We start from the raw sequence: 21,063 nt of genomic DNA on the forward strand, positions 1-21,063 counted from the left end.
TTTTTTTTTTTTTTTTTTTTTTTGAAAGCATATACATGGCAATCCGAAAAACAAAAGCTTACATTGATATTTGCTTAGAGTTATAACAAAACGGTAGAAAGTTTTGCATCTGGCCTATTAGCTCAGTTGGTTAGAGCGTCGTGCTAATAACGCGAAGGTCGCAGGTTCGAGACCTGCATGGGCCATTCTCTACTTTACCCTTAAAAGGCTCTGCTCAACCGCATTCACGGTTCTTGACACCAATTAATACATTTTTTTCTTTTGAATCAGGGCAATCTTTCACCATAAGAGCATTAAACAACGGGTCTTTGTTTTTTACAGTAGAGGAAAAACTTTATTTAATTTTTTTAACTTTATTTTTTTCCCCCTCTTCCCTCTCTGGCATTTATTTGAACAGATTATTTAAATGGTTTTTTTTTTTTTTTTTTTTTGCGTCCGATATTTGCTGGGTGTGAGAAATGAGATGTACTTATTAATATAATGCATGCTATCTCTAAATGATTCGACGCCTTTTGGGATAATCCAATAACAAAATCGTACGGGCTAAAGCCCAAAGCGGACAATATCATACCACTTAGAGCAGGGTTTTACACTTTTCATTTTCTCCCTCTATCTCTCAGCATTTATTTGAAAGAATATTTAAATATTACAGAAAAACGACAAAGCTAAGGGAAGTGATTGTTGAGCTTATTTGAATAGAGAAACAAAAAGTAGTTTGGTTCCCTAAATTTTTAAAAAAAAATAAAGCAAGCAACTAGTGTTTTGATAGCGTCTGCCTAAGCAGACTCCATCCCTATCCTAAGTTGTATGTTCAATTCGTATCTACTTAGTACTGCTCAAAATGTTGAAACTAGCTTTTCTTTTCTTTTTGGTATGTCCCAGAAAATAAAAAGAATTACAGGTATTTTTTTTTATTCTTTTCATTTGAAAAACCGGTTGCATAATGCATATAACGGCTTTATTCTCCTTGTGGTATGTTCTTCTTGATACTTCTACTTATATTACAATTATACTTATTCATAGCCTCTCCCATGTTAGTTGGGGAAAGGGTATAAGTCACAAGGGTGGTTTAGGGGTGGAGTTCCCCACAACCCACCATCTTGGGAGGTTCAAGGAGCCCCACCACCTTCTCAAGGAGGGTTCCCCCTAAACCTGCCATAAGGTAGGTTGGATGGGGGAGTGGCCTGCTTTACTTTTCCATCCCCGCAGGGCCACAACTGCCTCCACAGGATGGGAGGAGATGGTCGCAAAGATAGGAGAGTTCTTCTCGGAGGAGGGTGGCTTGCTTCACTTTTCCATCCTCACATCTGCCTCCACTGGATGGGGAGGAGATGGTTGCAAAGATAAGAGAGTTCTTCGCAAATCACATTTGCAAGAGTGAAGGAAGTCACCGGTGAATCCCTACCACCACGTTCAAAAGAGACTTTCTCTAATCATCACATTCCTTTTCCTTTTTGTGATTTTTTTAAAGAGATGTTGATATACCAAGAATGTACACGTGACAACATTTTATGTGACTTTTCGTACATGACAAAAATCCTATTAGTTTTAAAAATCAAAAATCCCATTAGGTTGCGATTGGCACCCAAAATGATTATTCCAGTTATAAAAAAAATAATAATAATAAAAAAAAAAGATTACTTTTATTGAAAATGAAAAAATGTGAAATAAAACCTCGGAATAGTCGTGAAAAATGGCTATTCTAAGTGTTACGAGTATATACATACTTTAATACCAAGGCTACTTTATTAAGCATTCTGGCTTTTTTTTTTTTTCTCCCTAATGTAATAACCATTTTGCGTATCAAACATAACCGTTAAAGAGAAATACATAGACAATGCCTAATTGCACAAAGGCAAGAGGCAGATACATTTAAATGCGTGTCCTTCAGTAGCTATTTTTGCAGCAAATCGTACCAAACATACCCTTATCCTATTGAGTTTCATATTGGTAGATTGGTATGTCAACATAACTGTATGCCAGTTAAACAGAAGAATTAGTTTTTCCTTTTCTATTAAAATTATATTTACTATTTTGAAGGCCTTGACATAAAATTGAATCTTTATAAAATGTGAATAGACTCAAAGCAGTCGAATTTAATCAGATTCCATCATGCGAGTATTATCAAAAGCAACATTGGCTATAAGGAGTTAACTATTTTGATGGAGATAATGAACATTTTAATTTCCTATAAACCTATCAACAACGTCAAGAATCCATAGTGGCGAACCTAATGCCCCGCTGTATGTCAAGATCATCTGATTAATGGAAGATTTGGTATTAAGTAATTCAACAGGCATTGCAAGTTTACCTTACAGGAGATTATCAAGTTGTGCTTGCAGATCCTGTATAGACACCATATTGATGATGTTTTGTATCTCTTCAGGGGAGTATTCTGCTTTTAACATGGATTGTACCTGTACATGGGATTCCACGATGTTTGTCCTGTATTCACCCAAATAAAAGGGGGGAAAAGCGTTAGATTATGATAAATTGTTCAATTCAATTGAACAGAATCACAGATACAAAATTGGACGGTCATATTTCATGGATTAATAAATAAATAGTCAAATGATGCTTATGGTACATATTTTATTCACCCGAAGATATGTATAAAAAGAATGCAATTACAATGATTATAGGATTTAATCATATGTGGGTATCTTCCCAGATAGCCTTCCAGGATAATTTTTAAAAAAAATAATAAAAATTTCATCATTCCTAATCAACTTCAGGTTGGGAGCAAATAATCAAAGCATATATATAGGGTTGACAGATGTTTAAAATAACCCAGGAAAGAACGACAACATGAATCAATAAACTTACTTTATTGGTTTGAAAAGTATTGTTCGTGTTGATGGGTTCTGCAGATAAAGCTTCATCTTTGCCATAACTGGCGGCAACTCTTGCTGTATAGCAGCGCTTACCTGTTCCAATAATACAGAGTCAACACAAGTGAGCCTCGAACATCTTAAACATGACTTGGACAATGTCCATTTGGATACCAAACAAAATGACCCTGGAAATGAAACATGTTAGGCCAAATCCTTTCATTCGAGATCTATCACGTGCATGTACATGGTTGAAAAGAATTTATCATGCAACACTCTCACGTTTAATATAGTTTGCATTGGAAAAGAGAAAATGGGAAATCAATTTAGAGAATGTTCCTCGCTTACCTAAAATCAACAAATAGCTTTTTTTTATTGAGATGTCATAAATCAATAAAACTTCATGACATACCTTCTGAACAAGTTCAGCCACCTTATCTGGAGTAGCAAAAGCTTGATCCTTAAGCGGTTTGGCCATAACCGAATCTAGCTTTTGATTCTGATTGCCCGAGGATAGAGCAAATTTCACAGCTGTCACCTACAAAACAAATTGGTAACATTTACATTCTATATGAGAGATATTCTTTTTCATAAGCAATAAATGGAAAACAGGTTATAGGTAATATATGAGAGAATTTAAATGTCTGATGTTCGACTTATTACTAATTTTTTTTTTTTTTTTTTTTTTGATAAGTAATGTAGTATATATCAAAAAAGCGCAAAGCGCCTCTTAAGTACACAATAAAGTATACAAAGGAACCCAACTAAACACTCTAACAAACCAAAAACCCAGAAAAACCTCTAAGAAGACAAGAAAGTATACAAGGAACCCAACCAAACACCCAAGAAAAACCCTAGGGCACCTTAGGGGGAATCCTAGTGCACCTTAGGGGAAAAGGAAAAAGCATTTTTCAACCCCAAAAATCCCCGCCAATGCTGGCCCTTCACCGGAAAGATGGAGCAATCCAGATTTTTGAGCTCCCTCATCCCCTTAACCATAGGAGCAGAAGCTTCAACCACGGGCTCCCTCTTATCAATGTCGGAAAAAAGGTCCCAAAGTTTTTTGTCTTCACCTCCCCAAGACAACCCAACAACAGGAGCGAGGTTCATCACATCAAGCACCCTATCGGAATAACCCTCCTCCCCTTCCACCAAAGTATCAACCACAACCTCGGCAAGCAAGAACTTGTTCTTATGCAGCTGCTTTGCAACTTTTTCCTTCACCCTCCGGGAATACCACAGTTGGGACGTGAAAACAAAGGAATAAATTGGAGTACCACTCTCTATCATGTGAGAAAAAGGACGGCTAAGACTCCTACCCATCTCAGCCGCCCCACCGGAAAGGGTAGTCGAGAGAGAAGTGCAGACCTGAGACGAGAGCAAAGAGGCCGCAGCAGGGAAATGAAGACCCAGCTCATCCACCCCAAAGGTAGGCGAGACAGTAGAGCCTACATGAACCTCCATCAGCAAAGCGGGAGAGACTTCCGGAATAGGGTCCTTTCCCTTAGAAGACAAGGATGACTCCTTCAACACCACCGGAGAGGGAGAGACAACTCTAGGACCAAAAAACCCACGATGAATCAAACCTTTCGCCGGAGAAGAAGGATGAACAACCTGAGTTTCCTCCCCCCCAGAAAAAGGAACCTCCTTATTCCTGCAAAGAGGGCTCGCCGAAAAGTTCACCTCCCAAGGAACAGAGAAAGCCTCTTTGAGAACAGAAAGACGCACCGAATCAGAAAGCTCCAAAAACACCGGCGCACCCAGGCGGGCTTTCAAGCACCAAAGAAAAATAATCCTCCCAGTCCCTGCGCAAAGGGCTCGCCAGTAAATCCTTCGCAGAAGGGACAGAAAAACCAGGATCCGACAATAGAGCAGCCCCCTGAGAAGACCCATCATTGGCAGACCCAGCATTCTCGCCCAGAACTCGCACCGAAGAGAGAGAGAACTCCGCCAGGGAAGACCCATCGCCAGAATCCAAACCCGTAACCTGCAAACTCAAAGAAGACCAAGCCAATGGCTCCAAAGCAACTTCAGAGCCCAGAGGAAGCCCCGGAGAAGGCACCAAAAGCGATGCAACAGCAGAAAGAGGCTCCAAAGGCAATGAATTCGAGACAAATTCTAGATTCGAACCAGCTCCGAACCCGGAACCGAGTTTTGACCTGGATCCGAGTTTTGACCCGGATCCGAGTTTTGACCCGACCCTGTTTCAAAGACCGATCCGGAAACGCAACCCAAAACAGAATTGGTTATGCCCAAAATACGAACCCTTTTCCTCCTGCGATTAGGCTTCGAGGCAACCCCAGCACGGACCCGGTCCAACTTACGTTGGATTTGCACTAGAAGCCTCAACAACCCACTAATACTGATCTTACCCTTCTTCTTCTTCCTCGAACTCACAGACCCAGCCGCCACTGCCAGAGTAGGCAAGCACTCCAACGCAGAGCAATCCACGGCAGAATGCAACCCAAGACCGTCATACTCCGATTCACCTTGTAGTCTACTGCTCTCGCCTCTACGCCCAGAGTAGATCGAAGGACATCCACAAAAGACCTCCCGGAATTGACCCCCGAAGAAAGAGCATCCATGAGAAGCCCCACCAAAGATGGAACCCCATGCTCCGCTGTACCAGACAACTTGAACTGGGCCGCCAACAGTTGCCGAAGCTCTCCCGCAAAACGCCGCTAGCCCCTCACAAAGCGTCCCTCCGGAAGCCAAATGACTCCCTTGCGACCACCCTCAGCCAACACCGACACCTCCAAGAACCTTCCGGACTTATTACCTCCCCGGTGGACCATCGTGGCCTTATCACCCTCACGGTAAGATTTGGCGATTTCTTCCTTCACCTGAGCTTGAATCGCCGCTTCCACCGCATCCACCAACCACGACGAACACTGAATGCTCGCGAAAATATACCCCACGAATCCTTTTCTCCTTTCCTCCAGACGAAGGTTAGGACACCCAACCTTTGCCGAAAGGCAGAAGGTTTTAGCTTTAAAAAAGAAGCTGCGTTCCATAACAAGCACGCCGAACCCTAGCGTGCAGCACCAGCCGTGCCACCGCTAGCAAATCTTATCCTGTTCAAAATTTCAAAATTTTGAACAGAGAGAACAGAGCATTTCTAATTAATCTCAATTCATGGAAATGCTTACTAATTATAATGGTTAGACAGTAAACTTGCACCTTAATATTAGAAATCATATAGTGGAACTGGTTTTTATGATACTTTTGTGCATAATTTGTAGACTTCTATGAAGTCATCTTAGAAGTACCCAAAAAAAAAAAAAAAATTGGAATTGAAGAGGGGCAAGGTGTTCTATTCCATAACAATGTAAATTTTCTCATGTCTTTCCTCGGGAATAAGCCAAGTCACATCAGTTTTTTTTTTTTTTTTTTTGAAGTAAATTTTCTCACTTCTACTTCTTTGGATACACGCACATTAGGTGGACCTTCCCCTATATCACAAGACACTTTGATTTTTAACTGCCTTCATACTTAATATTCAGTAGGGGTGGCATTCGTGTTCGCTTCAAGTCGTGTCAAGGCATAGGTCAACCCTAGCCCAACCTATTTAATTAAACAGGTCAGAGCCTTGAACTCAATCCTGCTAATTTCGTATCGAGTTCATGTCGAGTTCATAGATTGTGTTAAAAATTGTCAACCCTAAGTGTCGCGTGTTAGGTTCAAGTTGTGTAAAGGTATGGGTATAAGATTAATAAGTCAACCCTATCCGGACCCATTTAATTAAACGGATCAAACTCTTCAACCATAATCTGCAAATTTTGTGTTGGGTTCTCATGTCGTGTAAAAAATGACCAGCCAAAATATCTAGGGTCTGGTCTCTCAATTTGCTAACTAGTGAAGTTTTCAGCATTATATTTTGAAGCCAGCTTAACAACATACCTAATGAGGAAATAGACAAACCTTGGTAACAAATGAAAGCATAGGATCCACAACTAGCTTAGTGACTGACATAATGAACTCCTCACAAGTTGCTTTTAGGCTTTTCTCAAGTTCCTGCAAATCAATGAGTACCCGCAACATTTTAGAGTTACCCGGAAGTAAGGAAAATAGCAACACAAAGAAATAGTTCCAACAAATATAACAGTATCAACCAAACATGAAATAAAAATGACAATCAGCCCCACAGAAATTCCGTTATTCTCTAAAAGCATTAGTTGGAGCAGTTGGTATCATAATTGAAAGAGAAACTAACCAATCACCATGGTCACATAAAATCATAAGTCAGTGATAGCATAGTCAATATCTACAGCACATAATAGGTAACCAACTGATAAATTAAAGATGCGCAAATTAATGGCACCAACAGGTTTCAGTAACCAAAGCTTTTGCAGAAAGTATAATCAGTATCACCATCAAGTGTGATAGTATATTAATTAAAAGCTAAAAGTCATCGCAAAGGATCAATGAAATTATAAATAGAAATTTAATTGAATGAGTTAAGAATATAAGTTCTATGTCTTCATTATGAAGTACACTTCAATGACCTTTGTTCTCAGGAACACAATTTATTCTCTTGCCTTCCAAACAAACCATGGGAGTGGAAGTACCACATGCCGTCAAAATGACAACCAAGAAATATGCTGTATAAACAACTAATATAAAGATTGTGTTGCAAGGCAAAATCACAAACCTTCTTGGCATCTATTTGACTTTCCAAAACTCGGGGAGACAAACTCCTTGCCAACGAAGTTGATCTTGACCAGTCAAATAAAGAGGCTTGACCTCTAAGTATACGTCTTAAATGTTCCTGACAGTAGAATTAAACCAAAATAAGAATCCAGTGAAGTAAAAGGTAATAGAACTTCTCTAATTAGGAAAAAATCTGATCAAATGACAAACCTAAACGGTGGAAGAAATATTACCCAGAGAACTCTATGATCAAAAAGGTTCTTTTTCTTTTTCTTTTTCTTTTTTAACCTTTAATGCACCACATTTCAGAAAATAATCCTACAACACTTTGAAGGATGATTATTTAATACTTGCAACCTTTTTATGCCATCTCAGCTTAATTATTCTATGTAAATGTTACTTTAGGGAATTTAAGAGATTATTTTCTGGTATATTACCTCTGGAAAAAAGCATCCAAATAGGACTGGAGACCAAACTATTAAGCTAAGAACTCAACCACTTTTTTCCCTTCTAATACATAAAAATCTATTCAAGAATCAACAGAATAGATTGCAGCGCCCTGCTACAGCCTTTTTGATTTCTGTTTGACCTTTACAAAGTAAAAGTACTCAAAACTTGTAGAAGCTAAACAAAATGAAGAAAGTCCAGACCGGATTTGAGGTTCAATCCCAGTAGAACCAAATGACTTGAGTTTACTAATCCTCTAACAAATAACTCCAACACGCATAATGGACAAGAATCATGGAAGTCTAAGATCATCAAGTTAAATTATATTCCACAAGAACATGCAATTTATTCACAATGCAAAAATGGTAAAACAGGGAAGAAAAAAAAAGGCTTAACAGATGTAGTGCTCAAGCATGTGATTTATTCAGATGCAGATACAAAAAACACTATATTATGATCTCAACTAAAGGAGAGCTTTAGCCTCAGAGATACTTACCAGCAAATGGGAGAAATCAAGTTCCTTATGTGTAACTGAAAATTCAATATCAAAAGGTGCAATCTGGAAGACCACAAGTTATCAGTAATCCCTTAAATAATATTGTCTAATAGAATAACAACCAGGGAAACAAAAAGGAGAGAAAATAGAGATCACCTGCTCCCTTAAAATAAGCAGATACTTTATAAGGAAGAGCTGCCCATCCATTGGTGATGATCTCTTTACAATAAGTTTGCTTGCTTTCTGTAGCAGATAGCAGGAAGCACAAATTACAAAACTCATAGCAAACTGCTATACAAAATGTGGTTTTTTGTTGACCCGCTTGAATAAAAAATCATTAAAAGTAGGTCAACCTATGAAGGAAATAATCCCTTCTTTCCAAAGATAACACAGTAATTTAAGAACCACCTGATTTTCAACTGGTATGGATAACATCATAAATATTGTATGTTACATGGCACTAACGCACAAAGGACTTCCCAGTATTGCATTCTACAGAATAGATAATTGTTTCTTTCACTACTCACTTGGATAGATATGGAGCAAACTTCTACTGCTTCCTGATAAAAAAAAATCCAAAAAGCCAAATTTTAAACAAAATAAACAAGAAATGAAATCCACAAGATGACTTGCATAGCAAAATTTACAATCCAAAGATTAAAATACCTGTGCTAAACCAGTGAAAACTGCTGCTTCTAAGCGGTGGTACAACTTTGAAAGACACGAAAGAGTTTTCTCCAGCGGTGGATACCAAGTTTTATATACATCAGGGTTTTCCTCAGCCTAAAATTTGATAAACAAGCAGGAATAAATATGCAAGAATGTTATTCAAGAAGGATTTAAGCTTTTATATCAGGGAGTTAAAAAGTGAATAGATGATCCACAAGTGGCATAGCACACATCTCTCCACTCGGACCACAACCAATAGAGAGAACGAGTAGCTTCAACCACATCTGCAAGACTTAACATTCCTGCAAGTTGGACACCAGGTGTCCAACTTACATTGTCGTTCAGACTTCAGTGAATAAAGTAAGTGTGTGTGTACACACACATTTCCACTCAAACCACAACCAACGGAGAGAATGATCATGACGTAGCGGAAGACTAAGGTAACTAATCAAATAGCATCGTCTTTGATACTGTAAGGAGAAGCGTCTTCGTCTTCTACCCAAAAAGATAAAAACAAGTCCGCAGGCTAAAAGAAAGATAAAACTCAGCAAAGTATTTGAAAGAGAATTCTCTGATTTGATAATAATTCAATTAGTTTTTATTTTACATAATAAGCTAGCCTATTTATAGAAGAGAAATACTTGTAGAGAAAGTAAACTTACTTTTAGTAGACAAAGTAAATCTAATCCTAATAGAGAAAGTAAATCTAATCTTAGTAGGAAAGTAAACATAATCCTAGTAATAATAGTAAACCTAATCCTAATAAGAAAATGAAAATAATTAAAGCAAATCTAACCCTAATAAGGAAATAAAATCCTAATAAAATAAAAATAAAATCCTAATATAAAAATTGATAATCAGCGAAAATCGTGACAATTTTTCATTTTGTACTTTCATTGCCTAAGAACAGATAAAATTCTGATCAAGTAGCGTTGCTCCAATATAATTGTTGATATTTTCTTTATTTTCATTTTTACCGAAAATAAAGGTAAATATCGTCCTACATCAGATCAGCTTCAACCACATCTGTAGGTCTAACAATCCTGCAAGTTGGACATCAACAGGTGTCCAACTTACGCCGTAGTTTAGACTTCAGTGAATGAAGTATATATATATATATCTGTGTGTGTGTGCGCGCGCTTCAACCACATCTGTAGGTCTAACAATCCTGCAAGTTGGACGTGTGTGTGTGAAATAAATGAAAGTTAAAATTATTAGATTAGATCCTCCAAATTAGTAAGGAGTCGCATATTGATATGCAGTACAACAGAACTACACAAATGAATCTTTACCAAGCAACATAAGTATTAAAGTCACATTTCTTAGTATAAGCTAAAACAGGAAGCAGTGTAACGCACATACAGCAGAAGTTTCTGAATTATTCTCAATAGATTGTTCCAGCTTCGCAGGGTAATCCAAGTCTTCATCAGAAGGCATATAGTTCGCTATCTACATAAGAAGCAACAAGATCTTAGTATAGCAGCTACCTCACAGTGCCCCAATCATTTGTTTTTGGGGGCGGGTGGAAAGGAAGGGGGGGGTGCAACTCTGGAGAGGTTTTAGCCTTTTGGGCATTTCACAAAAAAAAAAAAAAAAAAAAAAAAAAATTGGAAGTCACAATCATCCAGTGACATGGCAACTTCAGAAAACTAATACCATCATTCTGGTCCCTCCACAAGCACATTTATGGTTTCTAGACATGTAGTCTGCAAACTCATTCATACATAGTAGCATAGCATTGTGATTCTCTTTGTAATCAATCTTGAGTCAGTAATTTCCCAGGCAGAAAACAAAGAAAAATGTATTTTTCTAAAATACATCAAAGAGGTCAACAGTTTTCAGTTTACCATAATGATCATACAGAAAGGAATCAAGTTTCCCATTTCCATTTGTTCCCCCAACAATAGCCTCAAAAAATGGCATCTCAATGGTCTAACATGATCCTCATACTCAGTTAAATGAAAAGACTACTCATTTTTAGTACCACATCATAGTAGAAGTTTTTTTTTTTTTTACAAGTAATTGGCCCCGATGGGAGGGAGAATGGGAGATTCAAACTAGTAACCCCCACTTCATCAGGCGTGGTTCCAGCCAATTTAACTATCCCTAGGGGTTTATAGTATATCTACTTATAGTAAAAAATAAAACAAGAAAATAAATGGATAAATGAAGCATATCTACTTTCTTCTACTTCATAGTAATAGAAAATAAATGCACCAAAATCAGTGAACAAGCTTTGAAACCCAGTCAACCAGGAATATTTTGAATTTTTTTTAAAAATGGCAGGTGTATACATTGAAGAATTAATATGAACAACAAATGAAGAATTAAAAGCACCTCATCACTAATATGTGTTCGAGCACGAAAAGTCAACCTCTCATGAACATCCGCTAGAATTCTTTGTAATGTAGGGCGTAGCCCAGCTAACGATTCACTCCGCCTATTTAGTTGTTCTCCCAAAACTTCAACTGTGAGGATATCAACAAGTTCACACAGAAAATCGATATTTGTTTCATGAATAAGTTTTGGGCGGAGTGTATCATACAAATATGTAGACCTGCAGAATCAGTTATCATTGTCATAAGAATTTCATATAACCTTATGATAAGAATAAACAAACAAAATCTTCATTGAATACCTTCGACATCAAACAAAAAGCTCGAGAGTACAGAAATCATTAATGGAATTTCTAAGGGGAAAAAATAAAAGAATTTTACATGCCAGAAAACTTTCCAAAGGTTATCTAACACTTCAATTCTCAGGGACAAATTAGGAAGAAAGAACATATATATAAAGGTGATCACCCTTGAACACATGAAAGGCCAAAAAGAAAAAGAAAAAAAGAAGTGGGTTTGGTTGGTAAAGCTTTTGAAAAGAGTTTTCCAAAGCGTTGCCATACAAACCTAGAAAATTATGGGTCGGTTTGGTACAGTTTAGAGCAGTGCTTTGGGTTTTGAAAAAGGTAAAAATTAAAAATTCATTTGGTGGGGGCCACATTTGAAAAAAGTTTTGCAAATGGTGTCCACAAATGAAAATTCGATTGGTAAAATTTTGATAAGTGTTTTTGAAAACTAAAAAATTGAAGAATATTCCCCCAAAATAAAAATAAAAACTTGCAATTTACACTCTAGGGTTGTGCAGCCACCAGTGTCAGTGCCAAACAGCACTAGCAGCCACCGTGGGCCACCGGATCGGGAAACTACTGCTGGCCACTGAGAGTTCCGGGCAGCCGCCGAAAGGCCACCTGAACTTCTTGGTGGTCGCCACAGGCCCCCAAAAGCTCCTGGCCGGTTTTATTTTTTAGAAGTATCTTATGAAAAAAGGTGTTGTGTTTTCTAAAAAGGGTTTTGTGCATTGTTTTGAAATGTGTGTATTGGGTGGGAGTGACATTTGAAAATTTGTTTGGATAATTGATATTTAATAAGAGTTTTCGGCGTTTGAGAAGCGAACAAATTTTTTTAAAGGGGGTAATAGACCCTCTATTTCCTGGTTTCCATGAAAACCCAAAATTTAAAATGTACAAGGATTACTTGATGGTCTCCCTTATTAGTATTGAACTCCAAGGGCGAGTTCCCCAAATAAACAACTACCCATAACTTCTCTAGACTTCCCAATCAAAACATGAGTTTTCCTTTATGGCATCACCCCTCATAGAACAACTAAAGTTAAACATCCACAATGAGCACAAATCCCAAAAATATCTAACTAGGGGAGGCTTCTACATGGATTGACTTACAGCATTGACTTACAGCATAACACAAGGGAAGCACAAACTAGCCTCCATAATCATCTTATAAAGGCATACCCTCTAACACAATCTTGAGATTCAGAAGGATGTTGCACCTTTACAGTACACCAAAACTAGCAAGGTATCCTTGCAATAACACACACTTTTATAAAGAAAAAGGGAGGGAAACAGCTTTTCAAATCATTGCACAATGGCAATCATATGTCCACTCCAACACAGCAAGTATCACAGAACATAGGTATTGCCTACTGGACCCAATAGGAGAGTGATCAAAGATCCTTCACAACCAAGACAGTGTAAATGGATGCTCAGTTTCCTGGTGTGACCCAAAGAAGGCTTCCTAAGCTGTGCTCATCATTTTCTGGTCCTCCTTGACGGTGGTGACTTTCAAAGGGGTATTAGGTACTCTAAATTTGAAAACATTTGGCTTAAGTCTGAGGGTTTTGTGGATAGGGTGAAAAAAGTGGTGGGACTCCTACCCACTTTCATGGCTTTCCAAGCTTCATTGTGGCCCACAAGCTCAAGGCTTGGAAAGTTGATTTAAATAAATGGAATGAGGAATTGTTTAGCAATGTAGGGAGGAAGAAATATCCTTCTAGAAAAGCTATATGCTTTTGATATCATTGAAGAAGGGACCTTTAGGTAATGAGGAGAGAATGAAAAAGGCAGAAGCATTGAATGAGTTAGAGCATTCCACCCTCTTGGAGGAAGTGAGTTGGAGGAAGAAATATAGGGCTTCATGGTTGAGTGAGGGTGACAAATGTACACAATTTTATCATAAGATAGCCAACTCAAATAGAATAAGGAACTTCATTGGCTCCTTGTTGATTGGTGACTCCATTTCTACCAACCATTTGGAGATCAGCAAGAATAATATACAGTATTACAAAAAAAAAAAAAAAAAAATTGGCCTTTGTTGGATGGCCTTTCTTTTGACTCTATTAGTTAGGCTAAAGCTAATTGGTTGGAGAGAGAATTCGAGGAAGGTGAGGTGTTGGAGATAGTGAAAGCTATGAATGGTTACAAGGCAATGGATCCTAACAATTTCTCCATGGCTTTCTTCCAAGCTTGCTAGAGTGTATTAAAAGAAAACATTATGGTCTTTTGTGAATTCAATTCTAAAGGTAAGTTTGAAAGAAGTTTGAATGCAACCTTCATCGCCCTCATCCTGAAGATTCCAAGGGCTACTGATCCCAAAGACTTTCACCCCATTAGTCTGGTGAGTGGTATTTACAAAATTATTACTAAGATTCTAGTAAACAAGCTAAAGACAGTGTTGGGAAAGATTATCTCAAAGTCGTAGAATGCTTTCATCCAAGGTAGGCAGATCCTAGATCCTGGTTATTATTGCCCACAAGTGCCTTGATAGTAGAATAAAATCTGGGAAGTTGGGTGTTCTAGGCAAATTGGACTTAGAAAAAGCTTATGATCATGTCAATTGGGATTTTCTGTTTTGGTGGGTGGGGTAGTTACCCGTAAGAGTTTGATTAACGATGAAGATTGTTGTACAATATGCATTTACGACGTGCAATTAATCTAAGTAAAATTCTCCTATGTTATCAAAAAAAAAAAAATTGGAATTTTCTGTTGCACATATTGAGGATGAGCAGATTTGGGGGGAAATGGTGTTTATGAATAGCCCATTGTATTTCCTCAGAGCATTTTTTGGTCTTGGTGCACAACACTCCCACTGGTTTTTTTAGTAGTTCCTATGACCTAAGACAAGGGAACCCTCTATCTCCCTTGCATTTGCCATTGTGATGAAGGCTTTGGGGAAAATATGATTTATGCTACTATGACTGGGAGTCTTGTATGCATGTTGGTGGACTAATGATAGCACTCAAAGTGCTGCTGCGTGGAAGATGGTATCTTCTAGTCTTCTTCTAGTCTTTTATGGTGTATTTGGAGGAAAATAAATGATAGGGGATTTGAAGATTGCGGGAGGATAATAGAGAAGCTAAAGTCTTTTTTCTTCAATACTCTTTATTTGTAGACAGCTGCTCATATTTCTCCTTTGGTCCTAAGTTTTCATGATTTTCGTCTTCTTTTTTCTTCTAGCTATATGTTTTCTCTTGTATATTTCCTGAATACTTGAGAGCGCCTTACATTTTTAATGATAACTCGATTTCTTAAAAAAATAAAAATAAAATAAAAGAAGAAGAAGAAGAACCTTACATTCTATTGTACACATTGTACAGACATTGACAAAAGAAGCTTCTACTTTTCCCCCATAAACCTAATCTTATAAAGGGAAATTTTTTTTCCATAGAGTTTTGTCCATCTTTGGCACAAGAAAGGTGAAGTTTTTTCTTCTGCCGAACTTGGGGGAACTACTTTTCACTCATTGCTATGCAATTTGGCATAGGTAAAAACACTAACCTAGGCCATTTCATGTTAACCTCAATAGAATAGAAAATAAAATGATAGGAAAAGAAAAGGGGAAAAAAGAAAGAAAAATTAGGCTATAACAAAGCAGGCATGAAAACTCACAAAGGATCTATCAATGCAGCCAAACTTGAAACATCCTCTGAAGAAGATGGGAAAAAATGATCAAACAGTTGGTGCTCAAGCTGACAGACCTGCAATTTATATCAGTGTCAATCAAAGTGTCCCAAAGAAAAGGAAAGGGGTCTAACGAACAAGTATGGTTATTGATAAATGAAAGAAATAAGAAAGCAAAGAAATTAAAAAGAAAATATTGAAGTGTAGCAAGGAACTCCAATCTAATTGTCACTCAATGGTAACCTTGCTGCACCTTTTCATGGGGGCTCGCATTCATTATGGAATAAAGGGTGAAAACTTGTGGGAACCAGGTTCATCTGACTTGATGAAGGTTACTCCCTTTTGCCCCCATAAAAAATGTGAATGAGTCTTCTTATTATTTCTTAATAAGTGCATACAGACAAGAAAATCATATGAGAATTGTCCATTCCATATACACGGCCCGAAGTCACAAAAACCAAATATTGCTTCAACTTTAGCTTAAGAAGAGTCAAATCAACTGCATAGATGGACCGAAAATAAAATAACAATATAATATAAATATGAGATTCATTACTAAAAATCCAGTCCTTGAAGAAAATTCATAAGCATTCACCCATCTAAAATATGCAAAAACTCTGTCCAACCAAGATTTGAGTACAACCACTAAACTTTAAGGCCTGAGACACCAGTGAATAATAGAATTAGCGAAGGAACCATATTTGAAAAATGCAATTCTTAGTATTCACTTTAATCAACAAGGACATATGGGATTGACTACAACCTCTATTTTTATTATTTTATCATAATCAACCCTACCTGCATTAGATATGCGCATCCTGATCTAGTTAATGATGGCAATGCCTCTTTCTTCGCAAATTCAGCTATCCGTTGATGCACAATGCCCCTAACCTGGATAGAATAAGACCAAAGGAACATATGATTAAAACAGGAAAACAAAAAATAAAAATAAAATAAAATAAAAAAGATTAAAAGCAACGGACCAATGAAATAATAAAGATTATTTTCAAAACAACCAATCATCAGCTCACCAAGGAAAGCCGTTGTTCACAATATAATCTATGGCATTCAGCAAGAAGTTGAACATATTCTTTCCTAGATGATCTGCTTTCAATTTCCTCTAGCACTAGCTTAAGCTGCAAAAATATAATGTCTTAAGTTGCCTCTACAGGAAAAAAGATCAAGTTATAGGACACATCTGATTCCCACATCAGAGAGATCCCAGTAAGAATTTAAAAAGAACTGTGCATTTTCTAATGCCATGACTCCACTCACTGCCATAGTGGGTAATCTGTAATAAATCTGCTGTTCGAATAGCAGCTTTATTTTGAACCCAAAGAAAATGGTTACCTCACTCGCTGCTGCTTTGAAACGAACATATATAACAGATGCCTCAACACCTTCAGAAACAGTTGCTTTGCTGCTGCCGCTAGATCTGATTGCTGCCTGGACCTGTCAAAGGAAATGACTATATCACTGAGTCTTGAGCCCTCTGCAAACTACCTACATATCTCTATATATGTGTGTGTGTGTGTGCACAGGCGTGTGTTACAATTATTCAAGTACATATTGCTTTACCTGAGAAAAAGCACTTTTGAGAACAGAAAGTACATGAGATCGTATCATGCCCAAAGCTCGAGACTGTCAAACATGAAAATTTCAAGATTATTGTACATCAAAACAAATCATACTAGAAGAAGTTTCACACAATAGTAAAGGATGGAAATTGTTAGTTTTCTCCCAATCAATCACCTTATAAAATATTAACATCAGAATCACTTGTGTACCTGAAGTTGTCGGAACTTGAGCAAGTAAACACTGGATTCTGCATATTGTGGATTGCTTTCAACATACCTAAAATACACAGAGTACAAATAATGATGAGTTCTCATTTTTCGTTACCTACAAATACTAATAATTCTCAGGCCCACCAACAAACTTGCATTGTTTTTAACTGAGTAATGTCAGAATCAAAGAATTACTGAAAAATATTTACTTTGAAAATCATCCACTTACAAAATGCAATCATCAAGCCGCTTGAGCAATGGGAGAAAGTTCTCATTTCCAACATTCATATTTGGAGAATAAAAATTGGATGAGATCTGCACATAGTGCAATACATTATTGCAAATTGCTATTTTATGCAGCATAACTTTTATGTAATCTCTACATAAAACAAATAACCAAGATTGTAAAATAGCTCTATCTGAACAGAGTATGTAAAGTTTATGTGTTTACCATACATACAGATAAATACAACCCATCCAGCCATAAGAGGTTCAACCCACAACCTCACCCTCTAACCCTTCTTTATGAAAAGTGGAGAAGCCATTTGGTTCAAATAAACTTCAAATGATGATATTCAATTTACTTCAAGCTTGATTGATACTAAAAGAAAACAAATACTACATAAAAAAATGATATACTCAGAATCTGTTATACTAAAAACGCCTACAAAATAGAGACAGTGAAATAGATTGTTCAAAATGATATTAACATTAGAAACAGACCAAAAGTAACCAAGAAAGGAAGACATTTTTAACAAATTAAGTTGTTCAGCATTACCAGTTGAGGCTAACAAAAACTACATCATTTTACAGATGATCACAACTACCAATAAATGCTCACAACAGGGTTAGTGACATTAGCAATATTCAAAAATTAATGGTCAGTTAGACTATATGATTTTACAGGTGATCACGGCTACGAATAATACTCAGTTAAAAAAATAGGGCCAGGGATGTTATTGATATTGAGATTAAGTCAGTCAGCAATAACAAGTGAGGCTAACAAACACTACATGATATAACTCAATCCATGTCAGCTAAAATAACAAGGTTAGGGATGTCAGCGATGTTCAAAATTAAAGATGACTAATGCTATATACCAAGTCCTAAACAATCACAACTAGATATAAATAAAAACATCCCGAATAAGTGTAAAAACTAAAAGCCAAACTTCTTACAACTAGATATAAATAAAAAGATCCTGTCAATCAAGTCTTTCCAATAAGAATGCAGCTTAAAACAATGGTCAACCAAAAGAGCATAACCTTAGATCAAGCACTAACTTCACATATACTCTTTCACAAGAATTGAACCTTCATCACCTCAGAACTCCTTGCAAGAAGAAAACCTCAAAGGACGCCATACTTAATTTAAACGATGTTATACTTAGTTTAAATGAACAAAACCTTCTAGAATTTCTTTGACACACAATTTTTGCTAATAAATAGATAATTAATGAAGATGATGCTTTCATAATTGATATTGTATGCCAGCAGCTACTACATATCTTGCCACAGAAGATACATGAATGACCAACCTAATTTGGAGATAACTCAAGAATCCAACATTTAGAGTAGTGTTTTTCTTTTAACCTTGTAGAAGTTTGGATAAGCTAGAGTGACTTTTATAAGTAGGAAGCTGCTAGTTGCTATATATCAAAATAATGTTCCAAATCTTTTCCCATTACTTCAGCAATGTTATCTATCGTGGGTCTCTTCAACTAACCAAAAAAAATCAAAACAAACTGAAAATCTTGTTAAGATTGCATTCAAACCTTACATTCTCTAATTCCTCAAAGAACTTGAGCTTACTGTGAAGTGCTTCTGCAAATTCAATCAGTCTTTGCTTCTCTATTACCTGCAACAAGAGCAGAAAAGTGAGACAACAAGTCAACTATATTAAACAAAGGTTACTGCCTCCAGTATTTCAAATTCAATCAGTATTTGCTCATGTTTTTTGTTGAACCTCCAGAGGGTGCAGCAACACTATCAAAAGATTTGTAAACTTATGAAGTGAAATTTAGATTTAATCGAGCCAACACTCTAGGCAAGTTAAACATCAAACAAGAAAGTACAGGAAATGGGAGAAAAACACACCAGCCGGTCACACGCATCATGAAGAGTTTTTGTCTTTGTAGCTACTGCTTGATGCTCCAACTGTAGTCCATCAAAGAAGTGTAAAGTGTCATCCACCTGCACAAAAGGGAACTCAGGCATCTTTAAAATCCAAATCCAAACGGAAGAATTACAGCTTAGGAATCCAATAGATGTCAAAATAGACTAACCTGACCAAGTAAACCATCACACGTCTGTATGCGCTCTGTTAAAGAGTTTACATACTGTTGATATTTCTCCTCTGTCTAAGGAAAGAAAAGAATGAGGTGAAATAAGCAGTTATTCATACATCCTATGCAGAAAAATATGCTACAATGAGAAATTGCCACTAACCTCTGACTTCATTGCCGATTCAAGATCATTAAACCACTTGTAAAACTACAACATAAAGGGAAGGCAATGAATCAAACCAAAAGCTTTAGATGAAAGCCTCATTTATCATGGAACCAAACGATAATCTGATACCTGGTTTGTATTGACCAAGAATGGTTGAATAGTAGGAGCAGAATCTCGAACAGAGCTGTCCTTAACGGAAACAGAGACGGACAAGGCGTTATCCGGGTGAGATACATGATCTTGAGCCAGATTGAGCGGAAAAGGCCGCTCCGCAACCGCATGATATAGTGCTACGATTGCCGCTTGTTGATGCTCCGTCAGAGGAGCATTCTGCACCGGCAAAGCAAAATCAAACGAGGAAGCGGTTTCGATCACAAAAATGCACGGATCGAAATTTAGCAAAGCAAGATTTCAATTTCAAATATGAATATCATGAAGCAAGAAAGTGCAATTCTATTATAAAGCAGATACCTGCTCCCAAGTAGAGGCGAAGTTGTAGCCTTTAGAAATGGCTCCTGATTTCGGAAGCGTAGGAGGAGGGCTTGGTTTTGTGCTTGCCATTTGCGCTCGGATCTGGCTTAGAGCATCCGCTTCAAACTAGCCATTTCTAGCTTTTGTCAAAAAAATTAACAAAATCTGCAAAAAACCCCATTTATCAAACTAGCCATCAAATGTTAAATATAACATTTGATTGAATTTATCGAACTGCATGTGATTGAATTTAGAAATCATTGAGATCCATAACATTGACTGCACTAGTAATTGTACAAAATGAGCACATGCATCGATAAAGCATTGAAAGATTGATCACAGCAAGCGCAAGAAACAGGTCGATCCAAACTTGTACGCACACTTTCTCTCCCAACACAACAACCCCACAAAAGTAAAACTTACTCGAAACAAACATACAAAACAAACCCATATTTCCCATTTCCAAACCGAGTAAAAACAAACAAAAAACCGAACCTGCAATTGGCATCCGAGGGCGGATCAGCATCCGAGGGCTGATCGCGTAGAAGTTCCCCACGACGTCGTTTTAGATAGCAGCCCCGAGCCCAGCAAACCAACTCAACGACAACAATTAACACTCAACGGAGACTGTTAGATCTGAGAGAGAGCGTTGAGCATTGACATTATTAGAGCAAGAGCAAGAGAGAGAGAGGGAGAAAGGGGCGGCGTGAGTTTTTTTTTCCTGAGCAAATGAGAGCTCCAAAACGATGCCGTTTTGGTGTTTAACACCAAAACTGCATCGTTTTGGATGTTTATTATATATTTAATTAATATAAAATATTTAATATATATTTAAATTATTATATATAAATAAAGGCAGGTGTAACATGTCACTCAAACTCGGTAATTTTGTGTCGGGTTTGCAGGTTGTGTCAAAATTGTTAGCCTTAAATTGTGATTATAAAATAAGGAGTTTCATAGTTATTAAAATAGTTTGGTTTTACAATAAAAAATAATATTTAATTAAAGTAAA

At 37.1% G+C, this 21,063-nt stretch overlaps 1 protein-coding gene and 1 non-coding gene across 2 annotated transcripts; one reads left to right on the forward strand and one right to left on the reverse strand.

The window, feature by feature from the left end:
- Nucleotides 1-111: 111 nt before the first annotated feature.
- TRNAI-AAU (transfer RNA isoleucine (anticodon AAU)) lies at nucleotides 112-185 on the forward strand. The gene has a single exon. It is a non-coding gene; the product is annotated as a tRNA-Ile (tRNA).
- Nucleotides 186-2,043: 1,858 nt separating this feature from the next.
- On the reverse strand, nucleotides 2,044-20,733 carry LOC132184832 (conserved oligomeric Golgi complex subunit 3-like). The gene is made up of 25 exons (XM_059598605.1): nucleotides 20,547-20,733; nucleotides 20,052-20,216; nucleotides 19,710-19,910; nucleotides 19,578-19,622; nucleotides 19,415-19,489; nucleotides 19,227-19,322; nucleotides 18,910-18,987; nucleotides 17,360-17,445; nucleotides 17,131-17,197; nucleotides 16,922-16,984; nucleotides 16,694-16,795; nucleotides 16,375-16,479; nucleotides 16,142-16,234; nucleotides 15,332-15,420; nucleotides 11,431-11,650; nucleotides 10,456-10,542; nucleotides 9,091-9,207; nucleotides 8,952-8,984; nucleotides 8,581-8,667; nucleotides 8,425-8,487; nucleotides 7,483-7,599; nucleotides 6,753-6,845; nucleotides 3,244-3,369; nucleotides 2,827-2,927; nucleotides 2,044-2,445 (listed from the first exon to the last, which is right to left on the reverse strand). The coding sequence occupies exons 2-25, from the start codon at nucleotides 20,139-20,141 to the stop codon at nucleotides 2,313-2,315; spliced, it is 2,367 nt and encodes a 788-aa protein (XP_059454588.1). The 5' UTR covers nucleotides 20,142-20,216; nucleotides 20,547-20,733; the 3' UTR covers nucleotides 2,044-2,312.
- Nucleotides 20,734-21,063: the final 330 nt, after the last annotated feature.

This window comes from Corylus avellana, chromosome ca6 (assembly GCF_901000735.1).
Source record: "Corylus avellana chromosome ca6, CavTom2PMs-1.0".
NCBI lineage: Eukaryota > Viridiplantae > Streptophyta > Magnoliopsida > Fagales > Betulaceae > Corylus > Corylus avellana.